Source organism: Myodes glareolus, chromosome 21 (genome assembly GCF_982192425.1).
Source record: "Myodes glareolus chromosome 21, mMyoGla1.1, whole genome shotgun sequence".
Taxonomy (NCBI): Eukaryota; Metazoa; Chordata; class Mammalia; order Rodentia; family Cricetidae; genus Myodes; species Myodes glareolus.
Window position 1 is genome coordinate 58,543,806 of NC_142046.1, and position 27,322 is coordinate 58,571,127.

A 27,322-nucleotide genomic window follows, 5' to 3' on the forward strand; every position below is an offset into this window, starting at 1 on the left:
GACATAATGATAAATTGGTAAGCACTAACCACAGGATCTTAGGAACTTTCCTGCAGGGTCAAGAAGAGATGGACTAGGCTGCCCTGTGGCTCACTCCCAAGTGCATCTCTCAAGAGGACACCCCAAAACACCGCAGAGAAACTTACAGAGCTGAACTTTGTCACAGATACCCTACTGTAAAAAATGGAAATTTTTTTTTGGTCTTCGGTTATATATAAAAGCTACTAATAATTATTAAGCTAAAGTTATTAGACACATTGAAACTGTTTTACAAATCAGTGATTCAATGAGCATTTGTTCCTTTTATTCACAAAACATAAGCCCCTCTGTTGAGACCTTTTATGATTTTACAGAGGACTTGAGATACATCAATTATAAAACATGTCAAAAAGAAAACATCTTCAAAATATACAGATACAAAGAGGTCCTTTATACAGAGTTCTCTATAAAATTCATCAGTGTAAAAAGACGTCGGAAGGGAAGTAAGGCTCGTGCTGCTGTCATCAGAATCATCTTTGTCTAGGAGACTTTTCTCTCCTCCGGTCCTGGTTTCTCTTCGAGTCTCTAGAATGTTCTGAGTGTCTGCTAGACTTCTCCCATCGTCTCTCAGCACCATTCTGATACCTGTCATCATCACTCTTATGGCCTGAATGTCTTCTGCTCCTGTCCCTTGACTTGGAGCGATCTTTCCTCCTGACACTTTCACTGTCCTGACTTCGGGGTCTTTGCTTCTCATTTTCAGAAAAAGAATCTCTCCTCTCTCGTCGCTTCTTCTTTGGCTCACCATGCTTGTCTTCCAGCTCTCTGAGCACGTCTTGGTCTCGGCCATTCCGAACTCTACTGTAACTGTTTTCTTGGGAAGGAAGCCTTCTGTCCGCCATGTGCTTTGCTACAGGATCTCTCCAGTCGGCATTTCGGGAGTCATGCGCTCTGTGTCTCCCCTCAGACCTCCCTTCCGGGTGCCTTTGCTCCTCCCTTCCTTCTTCTCGCCTCCTGTCACGTGTCTGCTGCCCCCTGGCTGCTTTCTCTACCTCTTCACTTCTGGCCTTCCCTTGTCTCTTCTTTCTTTTATCTTTAGCTGCGTATAAAATAGTATAGTTAGTTTTTATGTTAGTCTAAGTTCATGATTTAACAACATTACCGCCATACTGGAGAACATTTATTTGTGCAAACCAAATGTGAAGCCAAAGTGAAAAGCCTAAAGCAAGACTATTTTAAAAGATGAATAATTTTAAAAATGTCATTATTAGTTATTAAGTAACTATAGTTTCAAGTTCTCATAAAAGTTTTCAATAAACTATAGCAAATATAAAAAAAATCTATCAAGTGATTAGACATGGTACAATGCTACTCTATCCTCTAACCCCAAAGAGAGCCTTGTCAGATGAAACTTAGCTGAAGCAGCCCTGGTACACAGACAAGACACATGGCCACCCACCCCAAAACCACTTCCTACAAGGAGGCCAGGGGCAACTGGCTTCACGTCACAGGATGTCTGTGTTTCCAGAGAACTCTCCCTCTGTGAACAACTAAGCTGTTTTCTGGTGTTCTCAGAGACACCAGCCATCCCAGCAAAGGCCGCGTTATGACAGTTACAGGCTCTATGAGGCCAGGAAGCTTGGTCTCTGACCAACTTCTAAAGAGACTCTGAGCAATTTAGTTTTACTGATATAACCCCAAATATAAAATAAAGGAAAACAAGTCACCACCTTAAGATAAACTTAGCCACTTGTTGATTTGAGCTCATGAATTACAAACACTGAGATGACGAAAACTTCACAGATTCCTCTAACTACAGAAGGAAAACCCAGCAGGAGTTCACTTCTTCCCCTGACTATGTCCGTGTACCACCCACTTTCTTCTAAGTGGCGATCGCTGGCACACAGCCTACGAGCTGACGGGCCAGTGAGAAAGAACTTCCTTCTCAGGCTGCAGCTGCCCAAGCACAGCCGTCTGACTCAATGCTAGGCCCATGTCTCTGGCTCACTCTATACACTGTCAGGGCTCCGCCAAGATAACACCTCAGCCACGCACCAACATGCAACCCCCTCAGCCATAACTGCTTCTCAGTTTTCTGATTCGGAGGCATTCCCACAGCATTTCTGCTATGTAATACTTTAATAATGAGACACTCCTCCGCTGAGATTGTATAAGGTGAACGAACCTGGAACCAGCTACCTTTCTTACTGCAAATGTCATGCTGAGCTACCGTCTGTCCTCAAAATGGACACCATGAGACACACTCTGTAACATTCCAAGACTGTGAAATGAACAGTGCTTGCATGGCTTCCATTCAGGAATGAGTTCCTGTGAGCCAATGACACATTCACAGGAATGTCCAGTAACACAGAACACGAAGAGGCCACAGTCATCAAATACTTGAAAATGCAGCAAGACAGGGAATCACATCATAAATATCTGCCGACCAACTAAAGGCTGAGAAGGGAGCTGCTAGCACTGCGCTCGGCACTAAACTGTAACAACGCATTAGCTATGCAGGCACTCTGCTACCCAGGTGGATGAAGATGCTCTACTGCAGAGAGGCAGAGCAGATCTTGGTTAAACCACGCAGACCTCAGGAAACATGGACCAGGAAGGAGGTCAGTAAAGCATCTCTCTTCCTGGTGGAGTAAGGCACGTACTGAGAGGCCTGGAAATGCCTGTCTGGAGCCCCAAAATCTGCAACATTTGTGATGTTGGAATGAAAGAAGTGTTCAAGTATAGGATGCGAGTGTGTGCAAAGAAAGGAGCCAACCGAAAACACTGAAGTATCAGAGTGAAATGAGGGCTGGCAAGAAGTTCAGTGGGTGGAAGAGATCGCCAACAAGCCTGATGACCACCCGAGTTCTACCCCCAAATCCCACAAGGCAGAGAATCAACTCCTGAAACCTGCCCTCTGATCTCCGTAAGTGTACACCATGCAGGTTTACACACACACACACACACACACACACACGCACACATACATACACACGCACACAAAATTAAGATTTGAACAGAACCTGGAGTGTAACCCACAGAATAACACAAATAGGCATAAGGTCATGGTATAAAGATAAGACTGGGTAAATAAACAAGGAAGGGGACAGCTTTTCTCTTAAAGAAATTCAATTACTAATTCAAAAAGAAAACAAATCATCATTAGGCAAACACCACAGAGAATGCTCCAAATACGGCTGCCAAATGACTGAGGGGAAGCTGCAGACGGACTTCAACAGAATTGCATGCTATCCGTACAAGGCAATTGATTTAATAGGTGAGGTGTTTATCTGAAAACATCCCAGACTTTCTCAATTTAATGATGACAGCTGATGTTAGTGAAATTACAATGTGCCAGCATTTATGACCCTTCATAAGATGCTCTAAGAGGAGGCCACTTCCATGATGTTCTATCTAAAATCTGGTGGTGTGAATGAGAAAGGTCCCACAGATTCATATTTGAATGCTTGGTTCCTCGATGGTAGAACTGTTTGGAAAGGATTAGAAGATGTGGCTTTGTTGGAGGTATGTCACTCACCGGGGGGGTACCCTCTGCCACAGGCTTGCAGGTAAGATCTAAACTCTCAGCTACCACTACAGCACCCTGCCTGCCTGCTGTCTGCCTGCCTGCTGCCATGCTCACTACCATGTTGGTGGTGGACTCTCCCTCTCTATCTGTAAACCCCAATGTACTTTCTTCTATAAGCTGCCTTGTCATTGCGACTCTTCATTGCAATAAAAAGTACCTATGACATCAACTTTTATTCTGTTCGTAAGAAAGGAGCACATAAATACCTATACTGAAGGACTACAATATAAATGACCAGAAGTCTTAAAAAATGTTAAAAATGTGTGGAAGCCTTGACAACTGCTGTGGAATTAGACAGTGCTGAAAGATGGAAAAGGACCCTGGTGTCTTGGGTCCTGACTCATTCACCAATTGCTTTACTCTTTGTGAAATCCAAATGAGATCTCTAATAGCACTATTTACTGTTCCTTTCCACAGTGTCATTGATAACCGCATCGTTTATGTGAGAAGCTGACACTGAGGGAGCTGGGTGGAGGGCGTATGTGGATTCTATCTTCTGACTTTCGTAATTTCGTAAGTATGAAATTAGTTCAAGATAAAACTTTAGAGCATTAAAAACATGAAGGACTTGGTTTAAAAAACACCAAACAAACAAACAAACAAACAAGAATCAATGGCTCCATATTTAGGGGAAGGCCGACATGCAGAGAAGTAAGCTACGTTGTGCTGCGACATTCCCCCAGACGGTCTGCTGCTCCAGGGGCTGCTGAGGGAAAAGATAAGACAGCAGCGCTCTGGTGGCCTCACAGGACTAGAGACATAAGTGTGAATATTTGCTTAAAATATCCATATATAAACATATTGCAGCATATTACACATAATAGATGGAGAGAGTGAGAGAGAATGAATACAAGGGAAAAAAACCTAAAAATAGGAATGTCAACTTAAAAGGGGGAGCGAGCAAAATTTGAGCAAACAGGAAATATCCAAAGGGCCAATAACGTTATGCTCAGCTTCATTAGTGATCAAGGAAATGCAAATTAAAATCAAAGATATCAGGCAATATTATCACAAATTAACCAGGATGGTTAAAATTAAAAACATGGCCAATATGCAGTTGTCAGGAGTGTAGCTTGGAATAATCACTGAGAAAGCTGGTGGTATTTACTAAAACCAATGCATCCTACAGCAGCGTGCCATCTGTAGCTATGGGGCTGAAAAGGAATGTACATGTGGGCGCTCCTCGACTCAAGATGAGGTTATTGACACACCACAAAAAGCACCGTTTACCACTCTCAGAAGGCTTACATTAATCTACAGGTTACACACAGGAGCTCAGGAAGAGAGAATCCAAACTTCTAAGCCTATCTCTGTTGACTATACAGCTTTTATATCAGTGTAAAGTTGGGAAACCAAGAGCACAATATGATCAGACAGGGACTATCTGCATATATATATATGGTTATTGATAGAAGTACCTAGGACATCAGAGACATGTATGAGTATGTACAGCAACCACTGTGGATGGATGAACTATAAACACAATAATATGGGTAAATTTTGTGAACACGATTATAAAAGAAATATTAGATAAAGGAGTCCACAGTTAATAACTATAAAGTGAAAAAGGCACTGTGGCACAGGCCTCTACTCCTAGCACTTGGGAAGTAGTGGCAGAGAGAACAGGTTCAAGGCTCGCCCCGACAGAACAGTGAAAGACTAGACGGCATATAAGACTCCAAGAAGCAAATAATACAAAACATCCAACAGCAAACAAGCCAGGCAAAGGCTGGACATGATGTGTGGCTGAAACCCCAGCACTTGGGAGGGGAAGGGGAGGGGGGTTGCAGCTTCAGGCCAGCCTGGGCTGTGTAGTAAGGAGACTAGGTGAGCATGTTGTGAGAGCTTGCTGCAATGACACAAAAGAGGCAAGACTAAAGGATGGAATTACAAATCACAACAGCTGCTGCCGTGAAGATGGGGGAGGCTGGCAGGCACAAGGAAGGGTTCTAACAAAGGAGTTCTAAAGTGCCAGTCGTTCTTGGTCTGAGGAAGAGCTCTGTACAGCAAAGCCCCAAGTGAGCTACACAATGAATAAGTTGATGTTAAGTAGTCACAAAACGCTTGACTACACAAATACAGCTCTAAGTGCCTTGACAATGAAGCATCGGGATGGCACCTACAAACTAGAATGAGTACTTCGGGCATCATTAAACCCCAGTTGTGTCTATGAGGAGGCTTCTAAGACAGAAATAACCCAGTGTCAATAACAGATGATCGTCTCTATTAATAAAGATGATGACCACAATAAATAAGCAGCAATTGAAACCGGCCCTCAACATGGACACTAGGAGCCCTGCTCTTGTTAGGAACAGCAGGCTAAAGTCTGGATGAGCCTGATACCTGAGACGGAGCTCTGACCGCTGGAGGACGAGGAGCCGCTCCCTTCACTGGAGGAGTCTGAGCTGCTCTCGCTGCTGTCGGAATCTGAGTCAGAGGACTCGGACTCCGAGGAGGACGCCGAAGACGATGAGGTTAGGGCGGGTTTCTTCTGCTCGGCTTCTGGTTTCTGGGCCATGATGACCTTGGGTGTATTTTTCAGGTGCTCTCGCAGTTCATCCCTAACAGAAATATAAGGTGTTATATTGCTTCCAAGGTGCTTGTAAGATAACTTTGTCAGCTAAAGCTAAAATTCTGCAAATGATCCTTACGTTAAACCTCCAAGACCTATGGAAGTGAAGAAGTTGATGGCGAAGCGGGTATTCCGTGGGTTGTCTCGAGGTAACAGCCCTTCAAAGAATGGCTGCAGAGTTCTGAAAAAAAAGAGAAAAGAAAAAAACACAGAAAGAGAAAAATGAAAACTCCTTACCCACTTACCAGATTTCCTATATATTCAATTAGTAAGTTAAGTATAAGAAAGTGGTTTATGCATTTATAGGTTAGGCTACCTAAATATAATCAGTAACAAGAAATAATTCACTGAAGTTCATTTCTTTATAAAAAAAATTTCTTTACAGTGTGTGTGTGTGTGTGTGTGTGTGCGCGCGCACGCGCGCGTACGTGCGTAGGCCAGCATATAGGAGATGGTTCTCTCCTTCCATCATGTGGGTGTCAGGGATCCAACTCATTTCAGATTTGGTGTCCTTCACCCACTGAGACATCTCACTGGCCCTTAGACTTGATTTCTGTAACTACACAATATGGATTTAGAAATTTTTCATTTAGACACTAGGATACACACAGAGTATACAGATGGCATCCACACATTCTGTGTACAAGTATATTTTGCACACATGCACAGAAAATATTAAAGGCCTTGGCGTACGTATGCTCATCTCAGTAAGCACTGGGAAAGAGTAGGAAATAGGCAATGAGTGTTTTCTAGAAAAGGGTACATTATAGGAAGACTGACTAAGCATGGAAGATCAACAAGAGGGGCATGGCTTCTGCAGTCACAGGGTTGGTGCACATAACAGCAGCACTACCAGTTCAGTGATCCTGGGGGGTGACCCTACAGAGCCATAGCCGAGACCACAGTGAAGCCTGTAGACCTGTGCGGGTCTTTGGTCATGGTTTAGGAGAGGCAGAGCAATGAAAAGCTGGAATAACTCGTGGTGCTGGCGGAATGGAAGAGAGGCCAGTCCAAATAGGTACTAAGGAAGGTGAAGCAGGGGTTATGTGACAGCCCCAGAACCAGACCCTGAAAGCTGCATGCTGTCCCATGCCTTTTAACACGCGGCATGCTAATGTCACTCAAAGTCCTAGAGGGTTTTCCCTGAGGAGAGGACAAGTCTCTCTGCTAACACGGGGCTCGTCCAGACACAGAAAGAGAGAACTGTTCATGGTCAACTCACTCATCCTTTAACCTCGCGTTCAGTTTAGGAAGACCCATGTATTCACACAGTTCCTGGAAAAAGATTTTGACAAAAATTCTACTAGAAGACGTAGTGGTTTCTTCACTGAGCTTTATGCACTCAAGAACCTGAAAATTAAGAGAGAAAAAAATTACTTTTGTTTTAAAAGACAAGGACAAGTAGCCGAAAAGCTTAAGTCCTCTCAAAATGACTGGGAATTCGCACCCTCAGCAGCATCTCTGGACCCTCCCATGCTGACATGTGCTATTTCTAGGTGACATGGAAGACTGCATCTCTGTATTAACTTTCCAATGTTAAGATGGTACAGTAATGGTTTTGTTCTTTTTCTTGAAGAAGATGCTTTTCATAGCAGAGAAGAAATCTTGTCTTGAGCATATATCACCAAGTAAAGACTGTTAGCAAACTTCCCTCCACAGAATAGGATGTACACAAGGGGCTAGATAAATGCCACCCAGAGCAGGATGCTAGCTTTATTTGGCATATATACACAAGGTAAAAAGAAAAAAAAATGATGGATGATGTATCCTGAAAACCAAGATGACCATTTTTATAAACTAACTGTGGACATAGATTTTAGAGATAAACAGGAAAAAAAAAATCTAGCTTTTTATGGGTTATACTCTGGAGCCTATTTTAGCCAATTGTTTAAAACTTCCTTTTTAGAACGCAGAAATGAAACAAAAGGTTATGATTAGTGTAGGTACACAGGTCTTTCCCGTTTCTTCCTGGCAATTCGCAGGGCCGTTTGACCTCTGGCTCCCTGGAGATTCTGCACTAGCACTGGCTTGAGGGTATAGTTTAGAAAGAACTTGGCTCTCTTTTGTTAGGGTAATTCCACCTGTAAACAAGGTTATAGCTGCGGGCCCTATACGCCTGCCACGCCTGGCTCCCCCAGCTGATTCTGCCTGAGGCGCCGGGCACCTGTCATCCTATTCCACTGCTCCTGATGGGAGGGGGCCGTGCCCTTTTGAACCCTCTTGCCCACTGGTATAAATACCCGACTTGAGTTTAATAAAGTGGCCATTTACTCTTTGGTAAGTGAGCAGGTCTCTTTGTGTCTGTTTAAACCCTTAGGACAGTCGTCCATTCTCGTGGACTCGAGTTCAGGAAAGTGCGCGCCTGAATCGGGCCTGGGTATCCACAGAAAAGTGCGGAGGCTAACAGATTAGCTGCTGGGTTTCCGTGCCCATTGAGTGTAGTCGGATAGACTCAGGACTTCAGTACTGCGAACATATTCAACACTCCTCACGGGTGGAGCTCACTCTACCACCAGTTTGTGGTATTTTACAACGTCGTCGTCCTCTTCTTGGGTGTGACTTCTCTGTATTAAAATTCTTCTAGCAACTCTGCTTTACTTGGGGTATGAGACTTTTTATGGCACCTTTTCTCTTACATGGTAACATTCCTGAAAGCAGGGACCACATAAATCATTCAATTGCCCGCTACCAAGAATTGTGACTGGACATGCAGCTGGTAGCAATAACATCATTTGAATCAACAGTGAGTGATTATATAATAAATATGGGTTTAAAGTTCAATTTGGTGCATATTTCCCCATTAAGGACACCTTTCTTTGCTCTAAACACAATCACAGGGTCTCCTCCCTATAGCTTAAGCTAAAATGGCCCCTTACCATCTCCTAGAACAATCCTTTCTTTGAATCTTAGTAAGAGCAACCTTGGAGAAGCTATTCTCTTAGGAAAATACAGACAATAATTCTGAGGCACCAATGCCACCAGGAGAGGGGACACATGTCTCTCCTTGGTTATGGAGTATGCACAAATACGCAAAAAGATGTCAAACATGAAAATACATAATATTTTCCCTTAAAATATTGCTAGTTGGTGTTACTACAAAGCCGCATGGTTTGGGCATGTATATCCACAATAGTATTTCTTACACGCGTCCATTATTTGACTTATTCTTTTGATTCCATGCTAAGTGAACATGTTTCAAAGACAACAGCTGCAGTAAAACTGTACCACGCATTTCATTTTAATTAGTATTTGCTGATAGGATAAGCATGGCCATGCCACAATTAATGCATACTTCAGAACAACAGGAGATCAGGAATGAAGAGCAAATACTGATCCAGTTACTTACACTCCATGGAAGTGAATCAGTGTATAGAAGGTGAGCAAACATCTTAGCAACATTTCTCAATTTGTTTGTTTCTAAGCGATGGATGGTATCATACTGTTCTTTGAATATACTTTCAAATGATTCCATGTATTCTTTTTTCAGCATACAAAACCGCTAGAGATAAGAAAACTGAAAGTCAACACCAGCAGAAACTGAAGTCAATACAACTGAACTTACTGGTCCTAGGTTTACTAAACAACTGTAACACCTTCGAAAATTATCTATCACTCAATCTTTCTGTGTGAAATGATGTTCACAAAGTTACAGCTATAGTTTCTATCTGGATTTTATATGCTAAAATAAAATTATACATTTAGTTGATCCTACACACATACATCTTGTATTACATAACTGTGCTTTATGAATAGTTTACAAATATTTTAAGGCCTGGAAAATGACAGATCAAAGGTTAAGAGTTTTTAGTGTGGTCTGCAGAGGACCCGAGTTATGTTCCCAGCAGTCACGCCAGGCGGCTCCGACAGTTCCAGAGATCCACCTTGGGCCTCTGCAGGAACCTGTGCTCATGTGCACACACCCTGACATGTACACATACAAAGACACATAATTAAACATGATGAAAATAAACCTTCAAAAATTTTTAAAATCATGATTACCCTGTGCTGGCTTAGCAGGTTCCTGACTTTAGTAACTGCTTTGAGTTTCTGAAGACATTAGTTGTTTTGGACTGGTTACTGTTACAAAGTATTTGTAATTTCAAAAAGCTGTAGAGACATGATAGTAATTTAATGTACTGAAGGGCATGAGTAATCTGAAGGAGGAACATTGTGCTCTCAGAAAAGAAAATATGTTGTTGGTTGAAGGTAGACCAGGCCACGAAGCACAATCATTAATTCGCTGTATTATTGCTGGGAATTCTTTTGGAGCTTCTAATCCTTCTATTAAATCTGGACATGAAAAGCAAGGCTGTAACTCACCCCAGCTAACAAGCCAAAAAATTTTTCATAGGTCCTTTGCTGGGCACAGCAATCAAGTATCATGTTGCAGAGTTCTTTCTGTCGGAAAGAAAAACGGTGTTAATGGCGCAGAACACAATGGAGCTTTGCTATATGGCAATTTACCATCAATCAGTAACTGTATTTTCAAACTAGACTTTTAAAAATTTTGAAAACTTTGTAAAATTATTTTTAAAAACTCAATGTCAAGCTTATTATTTTTGAAAAGCCTTTGGCCTGACTGATAACATCTAAAGCTATTTACGATAATTTCATTAAATATAAAATTTTAAATTTATGAGTATGAATCGTTTCTAAAGAATCTAGTGAAGAGGGTCAAGGCATAATTGGATATTCTGTCTTTAAAGACATCTGTATGGAATTCTTTTAAATTTAGACTCACCAACACAAATACCTGACAATTTAGACATGAACTCAATTGCTAAAGGATATGCTTAGATAGTTAGTACGGAAAAAGCACAATATGAGTGTTTACAGAAGCATGAATGGACACTTCAGTTTCAACTTCAGTGACCTTCAAGTTGGTAAAGGAAAAAACATATAAAAATGAATAAATAAATAAATGAACAGAAACAAGACTCATGACTTGAATTTCCTAAGTCCTGACATAAATGTTCTCTGTAGACCTATCCACAAGGGGATGGATGCTCTATGTACAGACCTACCTAGAGGAGGATGGTCGCTCTACGTACAAACCTACCTACAGGGGGATCTCTAAAGATGGATGTGTCAATCCTGTAACTGCTGGAATGTACTACCCAATTAGCTATTTAACTGATTTAAAAAACATCTCCATGAGAAATTTTGGAATAAATAAAGTCCTGATTATGCTGTGAGGTTAACAGAAAACCCACTATCACAAATGATTGACATCTATTTTTTGGCATACATGATTTAATAATTCCTAAAATAACCCTAGTGGATCAGACAGTGATTTCTTGAGACAGTAACTCAGGTAAACTGCAAGTGAAGACAGAATGAGAAGGCCATCACCCGTGTACATTTTATAAAAATCACTCATTAGAATGTCTACCTTTTTTACAAACAGTAACTTGAACATAGTTAATTCCTCTAGTAGAAAACAATGTATACAAATTAAATATGTTAATTTTTAAGTTTAAACAAAACAGTTAATTTTTACTTTTAAAATTTAAATGAACCATCTTGAAACTTTGCCATTGTCACTAATTGAGGGGTGATCTAAGAAAAGACTGTTAACATTTTTAAAATTAGGTAATTAAGCATTTGTGTCTATGTAAGCAATCTGTCTTAGAGACAGAAGTGCAAGTGCAGAAAGAAAGACTGGACAGGAACCTGTGCTATCCAACATGATAGCCAGAAGTCTCTATAAATCATTTAAAATTACAATCTGAGTTCCTTAGCCAGGATACTCTTACTGTGCTGACCAAAAGCTGCACGTGCCTAGCTGCCGCTGCCACTGGGCAGCATGCTCGTCTCCTCGCCGAGCAGCTACTGCACAGTGCTGCTCTAGAAACAGATGGTCTACCATGAACCTTACCACAGCTCCCTTTAAAACACGGGCGCTTTAGACACAAAGAAAATGAAAAACAAGTCATTAGCTAACCCAAATAAGTAAAATGTTTATAAACGTGTTAAGTTCTGGAAAAGAAATTTCACCTGGTACTGAAAACTTAAAATGAATTCTTTCTAAATTATGCTGTTAGGTTAACTTGATGTGCAAAATTCACTCTCAAAAATTTTTGCATCGTGTTTATAATATGTTAATCCTATTTTAATCAACATGCAGTAATACACCAACGGTGCTACTGATTCAGAACCACCTGCAAAACATCAATTTTTCCCTCAGACTAGGTGCAATTATAAGCAGTATTATCTATGGCTTGTGATAATTAAATATTTTAACATGTCAATTAAATATTTGAGCAATTTTAGGAGTCTTTAGTATATGAAAATAGATGTATTAAGATACTTCCAAATATTAATCAAAGTATGTTGAAGATAGTTCTAGAACAGCTACCCTTTGGATTAGCATCAATAAAATTGTAATGACTTAATTATATTCCTCAAATGTAACATGGTCACACAGCAAATTCAGTGTCAATTCTAATTTTAAAGGTTAATTTAATAACTTATTTCCTTCTAAGGATGACATATCCACTGTCTTCAAGGATATAAATAGCAACCATTAGGAAAAGGAACAACTTTCTAATTTGAAAATAATTTGTTTTTGCAAATTTTATAAAATGTTCAATATGTACAGACATATTTAAAATAGATTCAATAAAGAATTAAGGATTTTTTTCTGTAAATGCCCAAACACTAAATATTTTACAGGTAAGGACTAGTGCAGTGCTGGGCAAAGGTATTTATTCTGCTACTATGGTATGAAAACAGAGTGTGTGATTTTACTGCAATAAAGCTGTACTTATGAAAACAGGAAGTGGGTCTGGGCGCCGTGTACCAATCCCTACAAATGATCATCTAATCCTGACACAGCTCAGTACCAAGAGACCGCACACAGAACAGCCCACTGGAACACGTTTACTCCTCCATCTATGAGGTCTATCACACGTCCGTAAGGTGTGAGGAGGGCGCCACCAAAGCCTGAGCTCAGGCTCCAGAGACCTAAAAGACTATATGGCGACAGCCGGGAAAAAATTACAAAATTATTTACAGAGCTTGGTGTTTATTATCCTTAGCACTGGGGTTCTGATATGCTGATGAACCCATGAAGCTAACAAAAGACCTTAGGAACAGTAACACAAATCCTTCCGAATACAAGCTGAGCAGTCATACATGTTGTGACTGCTACAGCTCCCATCAGAAGGATTCTTTACTGCATAGGGATAAGATTTCCTCCTAAGCGGTAATGTGCTCACAGGTAACCACCCAGAAATTCTGCGTAAGCACCGTGGTGAGAGACGCCCACGCCAGGATGCATCCATGCAGACGCTGCACTCCACTAGAGCACACGTCAAAGACCCCGGGGGCCTTAAGCCTTGGTTTAAAATAGAATTACAAAACTTACATCTACATGAGTATTATTGTTTCAATTCACAAAACCTATTCATCTTAAACATTTTAGTTACCAATACGTGTTTCCTAATTTAAAGACAAAGGCATGGACTTACTGTTTGGCTCTCTGCGAACTCCATCTTCAACAACTTGTGCGCACATTCTTCAAAATCTAAACTAGGGAGACAAGATGGTCACAATATGTTAAAAGTCTGAAACAGTAAATTACAGTGCTCTGTACCTGTCCAAATATTACATTACTTTCTTAACTGTAAATGTGCATAATATCCCAGCACACAGAGAACAGCTCTTAACTCTACAAACACCAAAGTAAATGCACACAACAGTACAAGGAACCTTAAACCATGCTACAGAGAAGTCAGACACAAAGGCCACAAACAATATAATGAACAGGCAAATCCATATATAGAGAAAAGCTGACGGGACCAAAATGATGGCTAGTAGAAGCAGAATTCATTCTTCAGTGTCAAAAATATTTTGGCAATGTTTGGACAACTTTACAAATACTCCAAAACAACAAATTGCAGGTAAGAAAGGAGGAATGTTATAGTACATATGGATATATATATATATATATATATATATATTACAAGTATATGTGTAAACTATAAAAAGATAAACTAGAAATAAAGAGAATGACTATGTCTTGATCTTTATTGTTCTCTCAAACCAATCAACCTGCAGTGACAGCCGGGTAAGCTGTCAGCACAGACAGGAAGGACGTTTCTCAATGAAGCACAGCGGCTGTAAGCTCTCAAGCGCCAGCATCAACGTTTCCTTGAATTCTGGAAGACAGCTGGCATGGTGGCTAGTTCCTATAAACCCAGTACTCATAAGGCTGAGGCGAGAAGGACTTTCTTTGAGTTTGGGGGCCTCAGGCTAGAATGAGATTCTGAACAAAGAAACGAGAACACCAGTGGAGGATAAAAGCCCTGTGAGGAACTCATGAGCTGTTCCAAACTGATGTTCCAGTAGTAAAGTACAAATGAACGCTAAAGATAGGGAACCTGGTCCCAGGAGGCAAAGACTGACTCATGCTCAAGATCTACTGAATGTCAGTCATTTCTTCTATATTTGTAAGAATATTTGTTTATACTTGTTTAGTAAATTAAGTCCACAAAAAGGTAGTAGTAAGTTTGCTCAAAATTTTAGGTAAAATAACAGGTAGGATGCTTAACAATAAATATACTAAAGTTTAAAATGTTACCAAGTACTTGGCTTTTTTTCTGTTTGCTTCAGAAAAGGTTGCATATAGCCAAGGCTATGGAGGATGACCTAAATTCCTGACTCTCTGCCTTCACCTTCCAGATCCTGTAGGTGTCTCCACATAGTACCTATAACCAACTAACTCTTTTAAGAAATGTATTTTCAGTTGCCAGTCCTACATCCACACATTAATCAGTACATCTGGTTCCAACTTTAACATCTCAGATTCAGCAACATTTGATGTGATCCTCTTGTTTTAAAGAATAGAAAATCAAGACTCAAAGGTGTCTGTGAGACAGACTCCTGGATAACATCTCAGTAGTTAAGAACTAAACACGAAATACTTATGCTTCTAGCTCACTGGGAAAGCTACAATAAGTACTGCATTTTAAAAGCGTCTTGAATTGTGTATTATGTATTTAGAGAAGCCAGGAAAGAAATTTTAATTAAAACAGGCCCAATTTCTTATGTTTCCAATATTACAAACCTCAGTGTAGAAGAGAAAATGATCCTCTATCACACTGCAAACCTCAAGACACCTCTACAGCACTGTCTACCCCACACACCAGCGCCGAGCTATCCAGACACTGCAAACCTTAACACACTTCCACAACACTGTCTGTCCCACTCACCAGCGCCGAGCTATCCAGACACTGCAAAACCTGAACACACTTCTACAGCACCGTCTACCTCACACACCAGCGCTGAGCTAGGTCAAGGTTAGACCTGCTGCAAAAGCCAGCCCGATACACTACAAGTTATTTCATTTTATACACAAACACAGGGCTTCCCCATTTATGGAAAATAACTATAACATTAGTAAATGATGCAAAGCAACTTATAAGGAACAAAAGCACATTTTTACAGTGTTTATATAGATGATTTTATAATATCCTTAACACAAGATAATTAGCAAATTCAACAAGAGCTTGACTCAGTAATAATGCTGATATAGCCAAACCCTTTCAGATGGTCTAAACCCTGCCCAATAACCACCCAATGCAATGCAATGATTCTGAAAGTGTTTGCAATTCATCTGTTATTTCTAGCTTCTATTACTTACTAGGTTTCATTAAGCACAACTGGGCAACCATCCAGCATAGTGCAAGGCAAGAAAAAAAGAAGAAAGCTAAAATAAAAAAAGCAGCCTTCCAGGTAGCAGATAATAGGCAATACTACAAGGTGCCTAGAATGGACACACTTCAGTACTATAGCAATAATAAAGAGTATTATTAAATATATGAACTGTTAAAAAAAAAAGGAAATACATGGCAGAAGGAGAACTTGATAATTAAAAGCAAGTCAAATAAGTAATAAGAAAATTTTACTACTTTTATTTACCAGAAAAAGTTGTATGAGCTTGTGCATTTGTATATTTGCATTCTTTTAAAGCATATGGTGATTCTGAAGGGTCACTAGTTATAAATATCACATGAGCTAACACTGCTCAATATTTTAGGTATCTTAGGTGGCTGAGCATTATTTCCAGTTTTAAAACAATAATAATTGAAGTAGGGTTATATAAACGCATTACTAAATTATTGTCTTCTTGACTTGATGCCAGTTTTAAGTAGTATTTAAAGATGACTACACCGATGTGTCCAATCTAAGAAACTCTATCATCGGTGACACTGCAGTCCATCTCCAGCTGCCACCACAACGTTCAAACTGCAAAATCTGACCATCGTCAAGAAGCAGGAACAAGGGGGGAGCTTCCGCCGCGACAGCAAAGCCAACTAACTGCTTACTGTGAGGTTTTGTAAAATGAAAGAGTGATCATAGAGCCGCAGGAACCTCAGAGCAGCAGGGAAACAGGAAGACTAGCAAACTAGTCATAATCCCTAAACAGCTCAGGAGCCAAACTGACTTGTTTGCATAAAATCACCTAAGAAGAGTCCTATGTTCAATTCTCAGGCCTGTAAAATAAGTACCCCCACACCACCTCAGTCAGTCACTTCATCCCATCTGACCGGAATGGTATAAAGACTTCACACAACAGGAAGAAAACACTGGACACACACCCACAAACAGAGACTGACAGACAGCTCTTCAATCCAATCCGATGTTGATTACTATGTATCATTTCTTGAGCTGCCTAGAAGGTTTTCAATGAAGACCACACTTTCTCCAAGCTGACATGGATCTGAGCATTTCCTACATTTTTAACAAGTCACGATCAACTCAATTCTCACGGGAGGCATAAACCAGACATTTGACCATGTATGGCAGGTAGTGATTGCCTATTTGTTCCCTTCATTGTTTTGCAATGGACAATTTTGTGTAATTACAGTAATGAAAGAGGGCCAGCTGCCATGGAGGGAAAGCCCTTGACTCGTGTTCCCAAAAGTTTTCTGTAAAGAGTTTACCTACAATAATGTTTTGTGAATCTAATAAAATTCAAGATCTAGTACCACTGCTTCAAAAAAAACAAAAAAAGCTACTTCTGCTTTTGATGACCAATGACAGCATTTCTTTGCCTAAATATTTGATGACTAACATTTTTATGAGATTTTATCACCAAAGAGTCTTGTTCCTAAGTCCTCCAATGTGTATATTGGGCAGTAATGATTTTCTTCTAACATTTGAATGGGTTTTTATAAGTCTAGTAACCATTTTCATATAAAATTGGAAAAAAATAACTTGTCAGGTATGGGCTGGTAATCTTAATGCTATTATGCAAGGTCTGCAGGCACAACAAGGAGAAGCCACTGTCTAAGAGTGAGTGGCTGCCTACGCTGGGTGTAATCCCAGCATCAGGAGGTTGAGGCAGGCAGATCTCTGTGAGTTCAAAGCCAGCCTGGTCTACAAAATGAGTTCCAGGACAGTCAGGGTTACACAGTGAAACCCTGTCTTGAAAAACAAAACAAAAGCAAAACAAGAACAAACAAACAAACAAACAAACAAAAAACAAAAAAAAAGAAGCAGCAAAGAGTGGCTGCCTGTGTCTTGGTGCTTTTGTTTTTAGTAACTTCTCTGATTTAGATAGTAGCAAAGTGAAGGTAACCTAGACCGGGTTCTTTCTACACAATTACTCAGCTGCACTGCAACTCCTCCCAGGCACAGCACTGAGGGCAGCACTAAAGTGATCTCTTCCCTCCTGAATAATGCCGCAGTTCTGAAGAGGACAGCAGGGCCTCAAACTCTACAAAATTCTCATCTTCTAAGTTGCATGGAAAAACTAGCAGCTTTTTCATTTGAAAGATAAAAACATAGGTCAAGATAAACAAAGGAAAAGTTTTTATCAGTGTTTGGTATTCCTCTATTTGAAGTTTTCAGACAACGAAAACAAGATGGCTCCTACTTAGTCAATGGAAACACAGAACCTAGCAACAACCCAAACTGAGAAAACATCCTTCCTCCTGTGTGAATGTAAACACATTCCCAGTAAATCTATAAGCTGATTCACATCAAAATAACAGATGAACTAAGCACTTAACATTCTTGGATATGTTCCCTCAAATCAAGTGTACAGGTTTCAAAGGAAAAATAGTTTTAATTTCATGGTATCTTGGTACTTCTTAACACACTTCAGAGTCTTCAAAGCTTTCCAAAGTGTAATTCCCAATTCCATTTCTATCCTCCTGCATCTGCACAGCAAGTAAGTTCTCAACGAAGAGTCAGAATTAAAAACCACATCAGAAAAAGAAACATTAAATTCACATTAACAAATATGGTGATAGCCTTTGATACAGTTGGTTTTTTGAGGTTTAATTAGTAATATCTAACTATAAGAAATGGCACACTGAAAGGAAAGCAGAACCTATTTAGGTAACACAGTTAGGACTCTAAGTAAAAACCCTGGTTACCCATCACTTACCCAAAATAGAAATAAATGATCAACTAAGCTATAAAGTCTTACCTTGACTGAATAGCAAGATATATTGTACGGCGAAATGAGACTAGATTGATTTCTGTTTTGTCATGAATAGTTACTTTTTGTCCTGAAATAAATTAAACATAACAATTATAAAAATATATTTATTCTATGATCAAATTTAGTAACAACAACAATGTTGTTTTCCTTTTGTAAAAGAGTACTTGCAAAATTAATGGAGCTACTGTAAGCTTCTGTCATACCATTTTGTTGGATCAGAGTCCACCACTATGCCAAAAATCTACTTTTGTCTCTGTATTACAAACTCATTTAGATACCATAGAAGGCTTTATTCCACACTGATGCTTTATGGAATACTATTTCTAGAGTTATACACAATTTTGATTAGGCGGATGAACTGTACGGGCTGGAGTTCAGCTTAAGAGAAAATGGGGCTGGGGCAGGTTGGTTGGCTCTCTCCAAATGTATAGTTTTCAAAATCTCTTCACTGATGTAAGAAAACTTTCTTACACCTAATTATTTGTATTTAAACAGTATTTCCATATAATAAAGAAAATCTAAAAGAAAAAAGTAATATATAACTACTTAGATGACTTAAAGACACCAGTAGAAAAAGCCAATCTATTTTTTATAAAATGTTACAGAACGATTTCACTATAAGACCTATGTTACTCTAAAAAGAAAAACATACTTTTATTATTTCCAGATCTGTAATGTAAATAACGCCAGCTTATATATGCTGCTGTATTACTGATACTCAACCAAAGGAAAGGTCTGAGCTTGTTTTTCTGCACAGTGACGTCACCGGGGCTGACGAGGAAGGACACCAAGCCTGTTTCTGCACTAAAATAGTCAGTGGCCTCCCGAGCCTATTTTGCCAAAATGAACAGCAAATATCTAAGTCATTCACATCTGTCACACTCTTGCCAAGGTTACATAAATCACACACCCTCACCATGAATGTACCTTTAGAAGTCAAGGTCTAAAGCACCAAATTAAAATTACGTTGTTAGTAAAAATGAATTTCCTTGTTTAAAACTTTTAGGGTGGCTTTCCTGTTGTAGGGGGCAGTCTTCTGTCCTATAGGGTATGGAAAAGTCTTCACCCACTAAACTCCAGTGGCATTTTTCACAATCCCTTCTCAGTGAATTGAGAGCCGTTTTAGAATGGTACTTCAGAATCCACTTAACCCCGGAGCGTTTACAGCACACTTGGAAAAGCCACACCTTACCTTCTTCCTCCTCTTCTCCTTCTTCATCCTCTTCTTCTTCCTCCTCGTCTTCACTACTTCCAGCTTCTTGGTCTGTGTTCGAATCACTGTCTCCTTCATCAAGAATTTCTACAAAGCAAAATAAGTTTAAGAAGAAAAAAAAATGAGCTAGATACATGTACCTCACCTTGAGAAGTTCAGTCTCATTTCACCGCATCTAATTTTAACTGTTCATCTGCCAACAGTTATAGCCAGAAAGCAATGAGAACGATTTGACGTTAGGAAGGTGACTCTTTGTCAGATAAAATGCGCTCAGGAAACAAGGGATGAAAAGAAGAAAGGAAAGGCACGTGACGGTTTTCTAAGTGGGCAAGAGCACCAGGAAAACACTGGAGACCAAAGCTAGCACTTCGAAGTCCAAATGCTATCTTAAGAAAGAGAGCAGTCTATGATGGAAAATCAGGCCACATACAGAACACAAGAACACAGAGTTAAGAGAATGGACTGACACGGGAGGGAAATAGTTCCATAACTTCCTGTATTCACTTTAAATAAATAGATTGAAAATTTTAAAATATATAATTGTTAAATAGAGTATTACAATCAACCTAAAGGGTTTTCATGCATAAACCTAAAACAGAAGTTGATCATGAACAAAACTGTATAACCCTCACTATTACTTAAAATACAGCATACATTCGGATCTGAATGAATGTACATGAAAGGTCACACAGGACCACCCACCACATCAACAGTGCAGATGGCACGGATCACAACTGTACCTTGCCCAGAGATGCTGTCAGAGCTACACACTTTTGTAAGATGTCCTGTGCACTGTGACTATGTACTCCTCCCATTGGTTAATAAAGAACCTGTTTTGGTCTATTACAGGACAGAGTATAACTAGATGGAAAATCCAAACAGAGACAGAGAGAGAAAGATGGTGGGGACAGGAGAGAGACCAGCAAGCAAGCCACACATAGAACAGGATGCCCAAACACTGTAGAGCTGTCATTTAGCCTTCACCTGACAAACAAAACTTAAAAACATTTATAGCAAATGCAACTCGAAGAAACAATTCAGTGTCTAGTTGGTTATGCAACAGAACACAGACTCTGAAAAGAAGAAACTATTTAGTATTCAAAAGTAGGAAGACAGGCACTCCTGCTGTTTCCCCAAATGCTGTAAGACCTGATGCACAAGCGCACCTGGGTCACTCTCAGGCGCTAATTACTAGAGCTGTGCTCACTTCCTGCTGTGGTCATTTTTTATGCCAGTTCCAGGGGAACAATTTACTAAAGATGAAGGTCAAATGAACTGTCTGATAGTTTAGAGCATCCTCTTTTCTTTCTTCTTTAGAATTAACTCCAAAACTCCATAAGCACTGACAAGTGGATTTCATTCAATGAATAAAAAGTTTCAACAAATGTTCTCTGATACCCGGGGGGAACCTGAGAGACCTGTCAGATGGTCTATGGGGGCAACACTACTTTCCAACGATCCCAAGGTTTTACGTGCCCGTTCACTGATATCTGCAATAGACAAGAGCAACGGGGTCAAGACTGCTGCAGTCTAAGCAATGCACCAGGAGTCACGCTGCTTTCTGCCACACTTGCAGGAGGGGAAGACGATTTTGAAAACAACTGTCCTTGATGAAGATGAAGAACACTAACAGAATTACAACTCCACACTTGACTTGTAGCATTTGTATCAGACAGATGGACAGTGCATAGTAACCTTAGGACAAGGCTGGGTTAACTGCCTGGGTCTACCATAAAATAGCAACTTTTTACATTTTTTTTAAATTTAAATTTTTTATTTGGAAAAAAAAAGGTCAAAGTCATCAACAGATGTTATTAGATGTTTAGCAAGCATTTTCAAATGCAACAAAGTAACACTCTCATTTTAAAAACAGCTAAAAATACCAAACCAGTATTTGCTACCATGATACAATTTATGTTTGTAAGACCAAATCTAATAGTTGCAAAATTTGTATTTATTCCTCTGAGTTTCAATAGCTTCACAATAATGGGAAAACCTTCTGAGAAGACAAGTGGCAACATTAAGAAACGTAGTGTCCTAACACATTAACTTGATTTTGATGATGCTCATGTGATAATATTTAAAGGATACATATATATAACACAGTGAAGCAAGATGTTCCAGATGACTGTCATGTTGCAAAATGAGGCAAGGTTTAATGATGTACTGGAAGTGATACATACACCAAAGGTTTTTAACATTCAACTAAGTGTGAAAATTCATCAGTACCATTTAAGATTTCAAATGGAAATTAACTTTTAAGAAACTACTAACAGTCAAATGTTGTCCTGGTATCAAGGAGGAATAACACACTCATATGCAAAGGCCACCACAACAGTTCTCCCTCATCTAACTACATTTTATAAAGGAAATCAGAGTGAGCTGCAGTAGGCAGAATGCAGAAGAACAGAGCATCCACTTCCTACTAGGTTAGACACTAGACATAAAATACGTCATCTTCTCATTAAGTCCCATCGTTTGAGAAAATAATTTAATAATGTTACGTTACTATCCACCATTTTATTATTTTTAAATGAGCTAATACATAAATATTCAAACACCAGCAGATACAGCACATATAAACTGAAGCTCTGTGGAGTCTAAGTTTAAAGAGTGCTAAGGGGTCTCAAAGCCACAGAACTTGAGAACTGCTGTATAAAAAGGTATAATCCATGACTGGCTAACTGCCTAGACCTAATGGGATTCCCAAGTTTAAAATAGAAAGAAACCACATTACATATTCAGGGAAAATATTGGCACTTTTCAGGGAAACTGTAGAGAAAGAAGTCCGAAAGCAAAAAACAAAGAATTGGCTTAAGAAATGAAAGCTTAAGTGGAAAAGGAGCCAGTACTGTGGGAGTGGAAAGCTTGGAAGAATTTGCATCAAAGAAAAGAAACCTGTTTGTGGTCCCGTGGTTTTAGCACAGTGCACAGAACAGAAGACTTTCTGAACCCTTCTGACTACAACTAAAGCACAGGAAGTAGAAGACAGAGTTCAGCGACTCACTCTATGCGGCAGCTGCCAGAGTAGTAGGCTGTTCTCAGATAATATCACAGCCCACAGTAAACAAACCATAAACCATCACAAGTAGGACCTGGACAAGATTATCAGAGGAAAATACCCATGTCTGGGAAAACACAGAAACAACTCTCTCTGTCTAAATACCTATCCATGGCAATACAAAGTAGTTCTCCTCCTCTAGTAACCTGACTCTTCTATCAAACAATTTGTTCCAGGCTATCTAGTTAGTAATGGAAGAGACAAAACACAACTGAAGTCTGTCCGAAGTTCCTACTTATAGTACGCTGCTGACATACAAAGAATAATAACAACAATCAGCTCAGCAACCACTCAGACAGACACTGTGGTGATGTCATTAGGAGAAGATACGGTGTGACACTTGCAATGGCGAATAGCACTCAGTTGTGTGGCCCTGAGCGAGGTGTAGAAAAAATACCCAATAAAGGCCACTGGTAATCTAGGAGAGTTTCTTAAGACAAGTGGAAGAGGGACATTCAGGATCCCGAATGAATTTACACCAGGACCGACCACTGTGAATAAAGTCAATTCATGAGGAAGCAAAGAGCAGGCTTCACTGGAGCTGAGCGTCAGTCAGGGAGAACCAGTGGTTGCCTCTACTGATCCAAGCTACGTTGTCAAATTTTACATACCCTTTTTAATAGCTTTGTACTTCTCTTCATTCTCCATAAAATTAGGATCCATCTTGAAAACATCTTAAAAAATAAACAAGTTAAGCGTTAATTTCCTGCACACGCTGGTGTCCCACCTCCTGTTTTGCACACCCTAGGCTTACTAAGAACATCTTCTGGATTGTAGTCATCCTCCAAGGGGAGCATGTGGGTAAACTGATCATCCTCTTCCACTAAATCAAGCCCGTCCAGAATAACGGGGTGGTCCTTGAATCCGTCCTTCCGTACGGCAAACATCACTTCAATCATGTACTGCACTCTTTTGTCAATCTCAGACTCATGCAGGATGTTTCGCAGGCGTTCAAAGATAGCTGAAGTTAAAAGCAAAGACAATAAAACAACAACACCAGCACTAGAGTAAAAATCCATACGACTATAGGAACCAAGGATGAGCACTCACCATTGATGCCTCTTGGTGACACCTGGGTTAACTTGAGGCCACACTCCTTGAGGAAGCCGATAGCGACCTCGACGCTGTCATCTGTCGGTCTCTCCAGCAGCAAAGTGAGCATCTCCAGGCACAGAACCTCGTGTGCCTTAACAGAATCCAGGCACACGGGAGAGACAAAATCGTTTTATATTATTAACCTGCTACTGACAAGCTTTTAAACATAAATTAGTATTCTATCATGATTATAATGCACATCATAGTTTTTCTATAAATTTTATCATGTATATATCAAAAATTTATAGATAATCTCTTTAACATCTAAACTCATTAAACTGAACAGAAAGAAGCATCTGGTTTATGTCTACAAGTAGATTTATTTATTTACTTATTTATTAAGAAAAGGAAATTGGATCCCTTGGAATTGTAGCTACAGATGGTTGTGAGTGCTGGGGACAGAACTCAGGTCCTCTGGAAGAACAAGTGAAGTGCTCTTAACCACTGAGTCAGCTCTCCAGCCCCAATTCTTTCTTTGCTATCTTTTTCATGACCACAACTTTTTATATCAGCTCCCCAATTCAACCTACTACACAATTCTACTATTTACTATTTAGTAGAATATACAAAAAAATTATCATAAACTATCTTAAAGATTACCAATGCTAAATTATGAATCATACAGAAGTATCTTTTTATTTACTCATTTAGGTTAACCAGGGCCTCATGCATGCCAGGTAAGCACATGACCACTGAGGTACAGCCCTAGTATATGTCCTCTTCATAGCTCAAACTACCTACTGGTTTATATTTTAAAATGAACACTTCTACACATTGCCTTGTGGAGTGGGAATAAAGTTGTATGAAGACACACTGCTATAAAAGAATGAACTATTGTTCATCATGCTATCCATATGCCGTCATAAACAAGGGACATCTCTGAAACGGTGAGAGGAGTCTAAACCTCAATTCAAGAGAATACGTTTACACTGTACAAATTAGAACCATACTATTTTTTAAGGGGGAGGAGTAGGGTAGTCACACATCTTTGTAAGAAAATCTTTACATCTAACTGGGAAGGTGAAAATATTTACTATTTTTACTGTTTGATGTTAATAAAAAAATTTCTAATAGTAACTAATAAAATTTCAAAAGCAGAAATATGTATCTGTTGTTAAGATAGAGACTGTTTCTTTGTTCTTTAATTGGTTAATATGCAAAGATTTCCAAGAGTAGACACTGGAAAGATCCAAACTTTAGTGCTGGAGAAACAAGATTAAGCGCACATTAGAATCCTTCCGCATACATGGGTGTTATAGTAAGAATGATGACACATATAGAAAAATCTTTGAATATGAGTAGTTTTATTCTCAAGGCTGAGTAGAAGGCAAATATAAAACAGAAAAGTAGAATAATATAAAAATTAAAACCAAACAAAATGATAGAATTATAGGCATTCAAAATAGATCAAAATCCTTCAGCCTACTGAGTTTCACAAATATGTATCTGGTTAAAAAATTTATGAGCATCTCAGGAAAACTTGGTATATAGGAAAGAAAAAAATAAAGCAAAAGATGTCAATTATCTAATCTATAGTTCATAAACTGGCCCTAATTATAAATGACTACAACATTAAAATGAATTTTTCTTTATATCCAAATTTAATCTTTAAAACAATAATTAGCATTTTCATGAACTTTAATGTATAGCTTCTGTTATATGTGTGCATAATCAGGACTAAGTAAAACCGAACAAAATATAAAAATAAGTCCACCTCAATTTCTGAATCTCAAAAAATTTAAAAAAATGGAGCCACAATCAAATTTTCCTATATGCTATCTTTAGGGACTACACAGTAACTTTAAAACAAGTTAACATGGGCTGGGGATGTACTCAGTTGGCAGAATGCTTGCCTAGCATGTGGAAAATCCTGAGAGCGATCCTCAATACTCACAAACTGGGCATAGTGGCTACAGTCTAAGCACTGAGAACAGAGAAGCTAAGCAGGAGGATCAGAACTTCAAGGCCAGCCTTGACTAATAGTGAGTTTACATGGAGATAAGGAAGGAAGACACAGACAAACAAAATCCATCTTGCTGATGGGACAATGGGGAAGGGGTGCACAGCTGGGGCCCCTGAACAGTGAGCTCACATGCTGGTTTCTATGCTAGGCTGAGCACTGCACTCGATGTCATGTAACAGGACATGTCCAGAGAAGCAAGCCCATTCTACAAGAGTGACAGAAATGCTACACAAGAGAAGGGCAGGTCTGCTGATGCACTTGTCTGGGACGAGCTGCTCACACCACAGCACTTCTTTACTCGGTGGGCATGAGCAGCAGGCCAAAGAAGGAGTGAGAGAGAGACACAGAAAAAAGGATTTAGTTTAACTCTACAAGGAATAACTTGTAGTTCAGTAACCACCGACAGTGTTCAGTCACATCAGCCTGACAAAATACCTTAGCAATGCTGAACAACATTCAGATTATCTCTACACTCAAGAATATTAGGTGCATTTAAACCACTTTTACACCTGACATCTCACCCAGTGTGATCAAAGACTGATGCAGGGAAATGGCACTGAATTCCAGCAGGTTTTAAAGACAATTACTTACCACATTTTGGTTAATAAGATGTGCCACAAATTTAGAAGCAGTCAGGCAAAGTTGCTGAAAAGTGAAAGTAAGGACAGTTAATCCATCAACTATAACCAATTTTCCTGTATCGATAAAATATATAGTGGACTACCATGCTCTGTAAGGGAGCACACGGGATGATTTTTATCCAGCAGTAATGCACACGAATTAGCTATGAAAGCTGTTAAGTGCACAGTCAGGCACCGTCTTAGTGGCCAGAGGATGTGCAGGAGAACGAGCAGTTCATGCAGTTCGTGAAGCACACGGGAAATGTGCTCCTGTGTACAAACCAGCACGCCAACTTTCACTGATGCTGGTTTACTGGCCTGACATCATGTGACAGTCTGCTAAAAGCCACCCATACCTTATCATTCCTTCGATATCCTTTCCGGAAATTAAGAATTAGTCTCTTGAGGATTAATTCTCCAATCTGTGGAAATTTTGAGTTGATTATTGCCACCAAAGCTGCATAGACATGAGTGAAGATTGGAGACGCGCTCTGCGCCTGCAGAACAGACCTGGACAGCAGTCCTCTGCCCAAAACATAAGAAAACCAGAGTTCAGGAAAACATGTAAAATCAAGGAGAACTATTCCGTCATGAATAAAAGCTCGTTTACAACTAAATCTTTAGTGCTTTTCCTGGAAAAAAGAGTTCACCTTGGCAACCAATAAAAAAGTGCTTTTTAATAGAAGAGGAGGTGCCTAGCCTCACTGCACCTCGCTATACCAAGGCTGATACCCATGGGAGGCCCACCCTTTTCTGAAGAGAAAGAGAGGAGA

At 39.6% G+C, this 27,322-nt stretch overlaps 1 protein-coding gene across 1 annotated transcript in view; it reads right to left on the bottom strand.

Annotated features, from left to right (window-relative positions):
* Positions 1-282: 282 nt before the first annotated feature.
* Cwc22 (CWC22 spliceosome associated protein) overlaps positions 283-27,322 on the bottom strand; it is a 45,320-nt gene continuing 18,280 nt past the window's right edge. Inside the window, exons 7-20 of the mRNA XM_048425896.3 lie at positions 26,906-27,074; positions 26,521-26,574; positions 23,922-24,057; positions 23,626-23,832; positions 23,483-23,545; positions 19,790-19,897; positions 18,583-18,664; positions 13,613-13,673; positions 10,461-10,538; positions 9,487-9,639; positions 7,363-7,490; positions 6,220-6,321; positions 5,912-6,129; positions 283-1,078 (exon numbers count right to left, since the gene is read on the bottom strand). Coding sequence (XP_048281853.3) covers positions 510-1,078; positions 5,912-6,129; positions 6,220-6,321; positions 7,363-7,490; positions 9,487-9,639; positions 10,461-10,538; positions 13,613-13,673; positions 18,583-18,664; positions 19,790-19,897; positions 23,483-23,545; positions 23,626-23,832; positions 23,922-24,057; positions 26,521-26,574; positions 26,906-27,074 — 2,128 coding nt within the window. The 3' untranslated portion in view covers positions 283-509. The remainder of the gene's footprint in view (positions 1,079-5,911; positions 6,130-6,219; positions 6,322-7,362; positions 7,491-9,486; positions 9,640-10,460; positions 10,539-13,612; positions 13,674-18,582; positions 18,665-19,789; positions 19,898-23,482; positions 23,546-23,625; positions 23,833-23,921; positions 24,058-26,520; positions 26,575-26,905; positions 27,075-27,322) is intronic.